Source organism: Dasypus novemcinctus, chromosome 3, assembly GCF_030445035.2.
Source record: "Dasypus novemcinctus isolate mDasNov1 chromosome 3, mDasNov1.1.hap2, whole genome shotgun sequence".
Classification (NCBI taxonomy): domain Eukaryota; kingdom Metazoa; phylum Chordata; class Mammalia; order Cingulata; family Dasypodidae; genus Dasypus; species Dasypus novemcinctus.
The window spans coordinates 88,439,502-88,449,594 of record NC_080675.1 but is presented as its reverse complement, the minus strand read 5'-3'; the positions used below and the strand labels follow the sequence as shown (position 1 = coordinate 88,449,594).

Below are 10,093 nucleotides of genomic sequence, written 5' to 3'. Positions count from 1 at the left end.
GCTCATCGGTGGCGAGGCGTTGGTAATGGACCTGCACGAAGGAGCTGAACACAGCGTTGGACACAGCCTTGGCTTGATCTTTGGCAAGACTGAGCACCCTCTTGATGCCCCAGGGGCCCACTGTGAGAATTAAAATGACGACAATGAGCGGGCCTAGGAATGGAAGGAGGTAAGGGAGGAGGGCATGAAAAAGATTGGAAGAATAGTTCGTGTTTTCTCGCTCTTTGCGGCGTTTCTCTAGTCCTTCCTGGACTTTTCTCAGATTGTCCTCGACTAGGCTGGTGGAATTGGCATATACGCAGCATTCTTCTCCAAGAGCGGCACAAAGACCTCCTTCTTTGAGAAGGAGGAGGTCGAGGCCGCGGCGGTTTTGCAGGACTACTTCGGAGAGAGAATTAAGAGACTCTTTTAGATATTTTACAGCTTCGCGAAGATAGGTGATGTCTTCATCAATGGCCTGTCTGAGAGATGAGAGGGCAGAAGACTGCGTGGCGAGGGCAGCGATGCCGGTGTCTGCCCCCGCGAGACCCAGAAGGGAAGCAACAGTTACGACCGCAGTGATTGGTTCTCTTTTTAGTAGGTGGAGAGAGGTCTGTTTGCGCAGCAAACGGCGGAAAAAGTCAGTGTCAGAGTGGTAGAGGACTCGAGGGGCGAGAAGGATAAGCACACAAGTTTCATTATTAGCATCGAGGGTGGCGACGTTGAGGCAAGGGGTTAGTCCAGTGGAGGTACAAAGCCATTGAGAGGTGTTATAAGGAATTAAGAATCTGGCAGTAGTGTTGGGAGAGGAGTAATCAGAGCAAACACTAAGAGAGGGGTGAGGGCCTCGACGAGAATGAACACAGTGTCCTGTGGAGGAAACAGACTGAAAGGTTAGGGGGACAGAGGTGGCGTTCCAATTGCATTTGGCGGGATTCCGTTCAGAGGATTCGCTGAAGGAGAGGTTGGTGGCGACAGGTTCATAGAGAGGAAGGGAGGGGGAGAGGCAGAGCCAACAGTTCCGAGTGAGGTTGGGGTAAGATGTGTTTAGGGAGGTGTATGAGGCATTGATTAGTTTGATGAGAGGACTGGAGTACTGAGCAGGGGGTAAGTGAGGCCTAGGAGCATGGGAGCTGAGGGAGGCAGTGGCAAGGGGGGTACCAGGTGAGGGAGTGGGTGAGATGGGGCGGGGCGGGGGTGGAGAAGGAGAAGGAGGTTGTGCCTTAGGGGGGTTGAGAACTCGATTTGGGCTGACAGCAGGGGGGGGTGAAGCAGAGGGCGGTCTTTTTACTATAGTAAAGATAGCGCCATAGTCGAAATTTTCCATATATAGGCGGATCCCCCAGGTGCGACCTTGAAACCAAATGTCCGAGTTGGGGTTTTTGACTATGAATGTGGTTCTTTTCGCCAGACAATTTTTGTTCCCACTATTTGGACAACTGTCCTGTTTAGTGAGGTAGGGGTCTTTGTTTGGGGCTCCAGACCAGGCTTGGGCTATGGTTTCACAACCCCAGGAAGGACAGAAATAATGTGTTGGGTCATGGCAGCCCCTCGCAGAGGCAGGGCAGATATAGTAGCCAGAAATGACTGAGGGCACAGAGGTGGCACTACTTTTACAGTTGACAAACTGGGGGCGAGCTCCACCCATCCCATACCGAGTGGGGCTTTCTTGGGTCAGGTAGCCAGCGAGCTGACAAAAATGCATGGTGAAGGAGGGGGCGCCTGCAGTTACATTGAAGGCGAGGATTTTGTCAAATCGAGAGATAGTCCAGTTGAAAGGTCGGTGATTCTGATTGGCAGCGACTGAGAGGGCGAAGAAGGCCAGGGCGCAGGAAATGGTCACGAAGCTGTAGAGAGGCATCATTTGACGAGGCAGCATCTGTGGAGATAAAAGAAAAGAAAGCTCCTCGCTCTCCAAACGTGGCGAGTGGGTGGCATGAGGGGGATAAAGGGTGTAAGGTAAGGGTTAGACGCATTTTATGAGGAGGCGTCTCTAGATGATGGCTGGTGCTGGATCTGGGCGAACGGGGCGACGTTTGGGCCATATCCACTGTCAATGTTATCTCTCACTGAGGGCATAGGGTGTTGATCGCTTGCTGGGACTAATGGGTCAGTGGCAGGCCGAATGCAGCGCCCAGGGATCCAGAGAGGTTGCGGCTCAGAATCTGGGAAGACACAAGCAAAACCTCTCCCCTGTGCTAGGAGGGGAGCGGGATTTTGCCAACGATTGGTGGCCGGGTCTTTCCAATGGACCAGGGGGACCTGTGAAGGCTGCCACATAGGCCCCCAGTGCTTGTGGGTGGGAGAGAGTCCCTGACTGTCAAAAGTCAGAAGATTGTGGTGAATGAGGCAGGCAGTTACAACGTCTGCTGGGGCCTTGTGGGGGAAGGAGGCTCTCTCCTTCTGAATGAGCAGTTTGAGCTGTTGGTGAGTGCGTTCGACGATTCCTTGTCCCTGTGGGTTGTACGGAATGCCGAAGTGATGTGTGATATGATACATTTGCACGAAGCTGGCGAAGGCGACACTGCGATATGCGGGTCCATTATCTGTTTTGAGATCCCATGGGACCCCCATGAACAAAATAGCTTGGCGAAGCGCCTTGATGCAATGTTTGGCGCTCTCCCCTGTGAGGGGGACGGCATAACGCAGATGTGAAAAGGTGTCAATAGCCACATGAAGATACTTGAGGCGGCCAAAGGCACTGACATGAGTGACATCTAATTGCCACCTCGAGTTTGGGCGGAGGCTGCGGGGGTTGACGCCCTGAGGCTGTAAAGGTCCAAGCGGCAGCAAAGGCACACAAGTCCGGCACGCACGCACGAGGTGCTTGCAAGTTTCAATAGGTATGTCCGGAAAGAGCTTCTGGATGGACCACGCAGAAAAGTGAAACTGGGAATGTAAAAGCTTAGCTTGGTTGACAAAGTCTCCCAGCCGCGGTTCATAGGTGGAGTCTTCCCGAAAAGTGACTGGGTTTATTTGATGGGCAGACACGGAAGCGTCAGCAAGGTCATTTCCCTGAGTCAGAGGTCCTGGTAGGCCAGAATGGCTTCTAATGTGAGCGATGAACCAGGGCTGTTGCCGTTCTTCAAGCAGTCGCTGCACAAAGGCGAGTGCCCGATCGATGTTTGAGTCACTTGGCAAGAAAGTGGCAAGTGGGAGGCTGCGACAGACTTGAAGAGTATATAGGCTGTCGGTGAAAATATTGAGAGGCTAGTCTGGGTGGAGATTGAGGACTGCAGCGACAGCTAGAAGTTCGCCCACTTGAACAGAAAAGTCATTTGTGAACAGCAGTTGCCGTGGCTCAGGATTCTTAGGAGTGTATATGATGGCCGCAAATGCCGTCTTTGAGGCGTCTGTGAAGGCAGTGATGGCTGAAGGGATTGGGTTCCGTGCAGGCAACGGACGGAACGGGTTGGAGAATGCCAATTGAGATATTCCTTGCAGCAATCGGTGATGAGGATAGTGGTTGTCAAAGGAGCCACGAAAGAGCTCTATTAGGCTCTGCATTTGAGCATTGTTCATGATGAGAGAAGTGACTTCTTTGGCATCTAAAGGCCAAACAATGGTGTGCGGCGGGACGCCATATGTTTGCATGGAGAGAAGTACTAAGTCAGTAGCCAACGCAATCCATGCCCTTATAAAAGGGCAAATTTTTGGAAGCTTGCTTTTGGATGTATGCAGGAAAAGGAGAGGGCCATCTTGCCATAAGAGGCCTGTGGGAGTGATTGGCGTTGGCAGGATTAAGGCTAAAACTGGAAGGTCAGGGGAAAACCGCTCTAGGCGGCATTGCTGTAGAGTGGCACTGACCTGTTGGACGGCTTCTCGGGCAGCGGGGGTGATGATGATGTTACGAGTAACCGCAGTTGGTGGGCTATCCTTGGTCTGCAAGAGCTCGAAGAGGGGCTGCATTTGCGCTGTTGTGATGGGGAGTGCTGATCGAAGCCAATTGATTTGCCCGCAAAGCCGTTGGAGCTCAGTGAGTGTCATTTTGTGAGAGACGTGAATTTTTGGGCTCGCAGGTTGAATGGACTGGTGAAAGTGAAAGCCCAAAAATTGAAAAGGAGGTTGGAGATTTATTTTGTCTGACTGCACAGTAAGCCCGAGGCTGGAGAGGTTTGTTATTGTTGCCGAGAGCAGATCATTGAGGAGCGCATGGGAGCTCGCTGCCAAAAGGAGGTCATCCATGTAGTGGAGGATGTATGTGTGCTCCAGGTTGAACTTGGAGCGCAGTGGCTCTACGGCATGATTGACATACAATTGGCATATAGTAGGGCTGTTGCGCATGCATTGAGGTAATACTTTCCATTGAAATCGCTGTGCTGCCCCTTGGTTGTTGATGCGTGGAACTGTGAACGCAAACCTTGGACAGTCTCGGGGATGAAGAGGGATAGAGAAAAAGCAGTCTTTGATGTCGATGGTTGCTGCATGAAAATGTTGGGGGACTGCGGTGGGATGCGGGCATCCTGGCTGAGGTGATCCCATTGGCTTAATATGCTTGTTGATCTCACGGAGGTCGTGGAGAAGGCGGAACTTGCCAGTGTTTTTCTTGTTAATGATGAAAATTGGCGAATTATAGGGACTAGTGGACGGCTCAATATGCCCCGCTTGTAGCTGCTCTTTGACGAGGGCAGAGAGAGCTTGTAGCTTGTGAGCTGGCAAGGGCCGCTGCTCGACCCAGATGGGCTCCTCTGTGTCCCATTCCAGAGGGATAGGGTCAGGTTTTGCGACGAGAGCAGTGGCCCCTATAAGGGGGGGCAGCGTAGCTGAGAAGGCTTCTGTGGTGATCCGGGCTTTTAGCTGGCTGAGGACATCTCTTCCCCATAAGATGGTCTGGACTGAAGAGAGGACGAGTGGGCGAATCTGGCCTTCGTGGCCTTCTCTGTCTCTCCAATGCAGAGGCTGGGATGTTTTCCAGGAGGTAGCGGCTCCTGTGGCGCCGATGACTTGATGGCCAGTCTCGAGAGGCCAATGATTAAACGCAGCGACTTCGAAGGGAACACAGGAGATTTCAGAATCTAGGAGGCCATCAAGCCATTGCCCATCGATTTTAAGTTCTAAAGAGGGTCTCTGGTGGCGTGAGATAGGCATTGTCCACATTATGGCTTGGGAATTTTTCTGAGGGCCTCTTGAGGGTGGGGCTGAGGCCTGCCCCGCTGGGAGTTTAAAGGCTGCTGGAAACTTTGGGCGGCACGGCAGTCGCGGGCCCAGTGATATCCTTTCCTACAACGCGGACATGGCGTAGAAGGGCCTCTTGGTCGTCGCGGTGGCATGACGGAGCGAGGCGCCGGGCCTGGCTGAGGGCATTCGCGAACGAAATGGCCAGGTTGGCCGCACCAAAAGCAGACGGAAGTGGAGGCAGATGAAACCGCCATGGCAGACGCAAAGGCAGCAGTGAGCGTTTTGACTTGAGGGTCAACGTCGCGGCAAGCAAGGACCCACTCATGTAGAGCCTTGTCACGTATGGGAAGGATTACGGCCCGGAATGGCGTGAGGCATCCATCTATAACGAGTTCTTTGGCCAGTGCGAACTGGGCATCCTTGCTAGAGATCTTTCGCTGGCAAGCTTCCAGAACGCGGGCGACAAACGCTGGGAAGGTCTCATTGGAGTCTTGAAGTAACTGCGCAAGCTTGGTGGGCTGCTTGGTGGAAACTAGAGAGAATGATCGCTGGACGAGGACTTTTACCCGGTGCCAAAACCCTGGATCGATTTCCAGGTAAGAGCGAGGGTCTGCGTAATTGCCGGTTCCCCTATATGCATCAGCGGGATCAAGGACACCAGCCTGGGCATTCTCAACGACTTGCCGGTCGACAGCCACTTGGTAGTGGGCGTGCCATTCAATGAATTGGCCTGGTGTTAAGATGGCATGGGCTAGGGAAATCCAGTCGTATGGGAGGACGAGCTGGGTTCCTAGCTCCTCGAGGAGCTGTTGCGCATAAGGGCTGCCGACGCCATCTTCCCTCACAGCCTTGCGGAGGGTTTTAACCTCTTCCGCTGAAAAGGACAGCCAAGTTTGAGGCCAGTGCGGCGTGGGCTGCGGGTTCAGCGGGTACAGTTGAGGGGTTTGAGGAAGCGTGGCACCAGGGGTAGCGGTTGGTGCAGACGGGGAGCTAGTGCCGTATGGAGGCGGCTGAGGATAGGCGGAATGCAGCTGGAAAAATGGCGGCCTAGCGGCATTCATCCGGCAACAAAATGGCGGCGGGGCCTTTCCGGATGTTGGACAAGATGGCGGAGCAGGTACATCTGGTGATGTGTAAAATGGCGCGGGAGGCACTTCCGTTTCCGGTTGTGAACAAAATGGCACGGGGGGCGCTTCTGGTTTAGCGGAAGATGGCGACCATACAGTTTCCGGGGCGGAGCCAGATGCTGACCGGACAGGAAGAGGCGGGTAAAGGCGGGAAGAAGCGCTTTTGTTCCCGCCGGCGGGCTCCGGGCCCGGTGAAGAAGAAGTCGGAAGTGCGTCATTTTGGGCAGAGGTGGAGGAAGAAGGCGGAAGTTCGCCATCTTGGGGAGCTGCAGGAGCGGTCTCTGTGTCCCACGGGGAGCTCGGACGGGGGGGCTCACGCTCGAGGGCGGCCGCAAGTTGGCCAGACAGAGAGTCAGTGTCGGCGGACTCATTGGAATCACAGTCTAGAGGCCGCTTGGGAGAAACCTCACAAATAGTCTCGGATGGGGCGCCAAGGAGACAGGCGCGAATGGCAACGAGAACAGGTAAGAGGCCCATTGGGAAAGAGCGTTTCTCATGCTCCATTGCGGAGGTGACTCGATCTATGAGTCGAGAGTATGTATCTGGGCTCCAGAGTTGGCAGGTGGCGAGCCATGGATTAAAAGGGAGCAAAAGTTCCCAGTACTTTTGGAGTTGCCGCAGGGAAACGCGGACTCCGTTGGTGTCGAGCAGGGCAGCGAGGGCCCTAACTTGTGGCACCTGACGCGATGATAGAGAGGCGCCCATGTTAAAATAGAGGCGGGACGACGGCGAGGGGTCCCTACCTGGAGAAGAGGATGAGCCGTCCGATTCACAGCAGCAGCAGCAGCAGCAGAGAGGGGCCGGGGGAGGAGCAGCCCCACGTTGGGCGCCAAATGTTGTCTGGGGCGAGGGCTCGGCCTCGCTTATGCCCAAGAGTCAGGGGGGGCTCGCTCCTGCCTAACCACCGGCGGGAGGCACTCCTGAAAGGAGCACCAGTTCTTCCAGGCGTGGGGGACGCGCGGTTAAGAAGGAACCACGGAGACCGCCTGAGCACAGGAACAGGTCTGCTTTATTGCGGAAGTACACTTGGTTATATAGGGTTGGGTAGAGGGAGGGTTTGGAGCTAGGGCGAGTTAGCTCGGGGGCGGTAGTGGATAGGTGGAAGTGGGCGGGTGGCTATGAGATAAGCAGTCGCTAGGGAAGGAGGCAGATTATATGTTGGCAATGTGGGCGGGACTGGCGGGAAAGACAGCAATGGCTGGAAGGGGAAGATAGCAACGGCTGGGAGGAGGGGTGGAGGGAGGCAGTAACATTGTCTCATAACTGCCAAACTTTCTTTCATCCTGATTTCCTTTCTTTGGTCCATGTGACTTTTTAATTCTCTCTCTTCAATTCCTTTTGTTTGTGTGCTTGTTTGTTTGATTTGACTTTTAGTTCTGATACCATTTTTTTGATGCTTCAATTTATTTCAGGAGTTTTTTTTTACATTATTTTTATCCACGTTAATAAATAATAGAAAAGAAATGACAAAACTGAGGGTTTCAGTCCTTAATTATTCATCATTATTTTTCATGCTAAACAGACGCCCATAGTGATTTGCTCAATATACATGATTTAACACTTAAAAGGAGTCTAGACCTTTTGTTAGAATTCCAGTCTTATACATTTTCCCATGTAGTGCACCTCAAACCCAAAACATGCTCTAGATTATTACTCATTAATCCTGAGAATTTATTTTTAAAATATAGTCACAGAAGAACTTTTCTATTCCTACATTTTTATTCTTACTTTAGACACTGAGATTGTGAGAATTCCTCTATAAATAATGATTAACCACATAACAACAAAGTCATAGAAACTAAAAGACAAAAGCATATTGTTATAAACCATAACATGTAAAGAGTTCATGAGATCTGACTTGTTGTAGGACCATCATTGAATTACCACATAGTATAGAGAATTATTAAAAAATTTTTTGAATTTCTCTAGTGGAAACTTCTCTTACAGTATTTCAGGCATGAAACTTCTACAAATAGGCATGGTTATCAATAAGGAATATGATTCTAAATAGCATAAGTCTTGACATGTTTTGGTCCAAATATTTAACTTTACCTGAAATAAATGGAAACTTAGAGATACTGGTATAAATAGGTTGTCCTTTGCCAGAATGTTTGTGTACGACAAATTATGCCTCCATGATGATATTATTCTCTCACCCAAAATGCCATCCAATATATTCATTGCTAGTGACCACATATTCCTCACCTATAAACTCCTGGAACTGGGTACTCTGGGAGAGCTTTTAGGAACGAAACACAGCATTCTTGTATGAGGTACATTCTCCTTTCATTTCTGCATCTTTACTGTTTTCTCTTCTCTCTCATAAGCTGTTTGCAATTTCTTTAGGCAGTGAGCCATTCTGGTATGGAGCATAATTTGTTTTGTTCAGTGGTTTCTTATCATGCATAGATGAAAAGCCCTTTTTATCACTCATTTAAATTATTGTTTTCCTCTGGTGATAGATTTTTGCAGCTTCTGTGTTTACTTTATGACTTGTGACTAAGTCATGTTTTCCTACCAGGAACCCGGCAGAGGCTTGTGTTTAGTATTACTTCATCATCATTCAGCACAGCATTCTCAACAACATCTCTATGCAAAAAAAAGAGACAAGGAGTTTATAGGTTAAATTGTTTTGGCAAAATAACTCCTGCATTCTTCATAGCCTCATCCTGCATTGCAAATGATTTTAGATTTTTACAACATATATTAACATATTTAATTTATTCCTGTGACCGATTTTTCATATGGTTATGCTTTTGCTTTGACTAGAAAGGGGGAAGCAATTAAATAGCATAAGCAATTTTCTTCCCATCCTTTCATTCCAAACTCAAATATAGATGCAAAATTTTTATGGCGTGTCAAATTCAACTCTAATGATATCAGTGAGTGAAAAAGCTATAGCCAGATTTTTGGAAATTCCTCTAAATCCAGTGAAGCTCATGCATCACTTACAAAAAGAAGAAAATGTTGACATATGTTTTAGTAGTTGTTTTTTTCCCCCTGAATTTCAAGCTCAGTTAATTCCAGTGGGTGTAAATTTATTGATTCATTCTTAAAATTAAACAAAAGGAAAATATTTTCAGGTGATCTTAAATCCTAGGACCACTTGGAAACTCTGCTGGAAAATATCTATCCTGTTTTTTTAAGATCCTTAGAAAAGTCATTTTCCTCCCTTAGTAACTATTCTACATCTATCACCTGTTAACTGTCAATATTTTCTAAGCCCTAACTAAAGTACCAAAATAATTTGTCTATTTTTTTTTTATTCAGAAGCAAATATAACAGAATTGTTTTCAGCAAGGCATAGTGCTAGTTTCTGCAAAGCATGCAAAGTTGAGCCAGACACTGATCTTTCCCTTATAAATATTTTAGCCTTCTAAGAGAGATAAGCTATGTAATTAAACAACTGGAAAGTAGTTAATGACATATGATACACACACAATTCTCTAGTGGTTCAAAGAAATATTCAGTTTGGGTTGTTTTGTTTTTTTTTTCCATTGGAGGGATAAGGTCAGACTTGAAAGAAAAGAAGAAGCTGAAGATTAGTCAATGTTTCAAGAAGAGTAGTGAGAGATACATGTTTAAGATACTAGACACAGAAGAAAGTGGTTGAAGTTTATTCTAGAAGGAGTAAAGCAAAGGCGTGTTTAAATCCAGGTTCTACAAATTTCTTTTGGCTTTTGGCAATACAGGAACCTCTCTAAGCTTCCATTCCTAATCTATAAAATATGATAACAAATAGATTCCAACATTTTGTAGGAATTATGTGAGATAGAATATCCATGAATAGTTTTGGCATGTAGAGAGTGTCCAATAAAAGAAAAAAAGTGATATCAACAATGATCATAATTATAATTGTATTTTAGGCT

General features: G+C 48.7%; 1 protein-coding gene across 1 annotated transcript; it reads right to left on the bottom strand.

Moving 5' to 3' along the window:
* Positions 1-5,075: 5,075 nt before the first annotated feature.
* Positions 5,076-6,728, bottom strand: LOC139437655 (endogenous retrovirus group K member 21 Gag polyprotein-like). The gene has a single exon (XM_071212222.1). The coding sequence runs from the start codon at positions 6,726-6,728 to the stop codon at positions 5,076-5,078; it is 1,653 nt and encodes a 550-aa protein (XP_071068323.1).
* Positions 6,729-10,093: the final 3,365 nt, after the last annotated feature.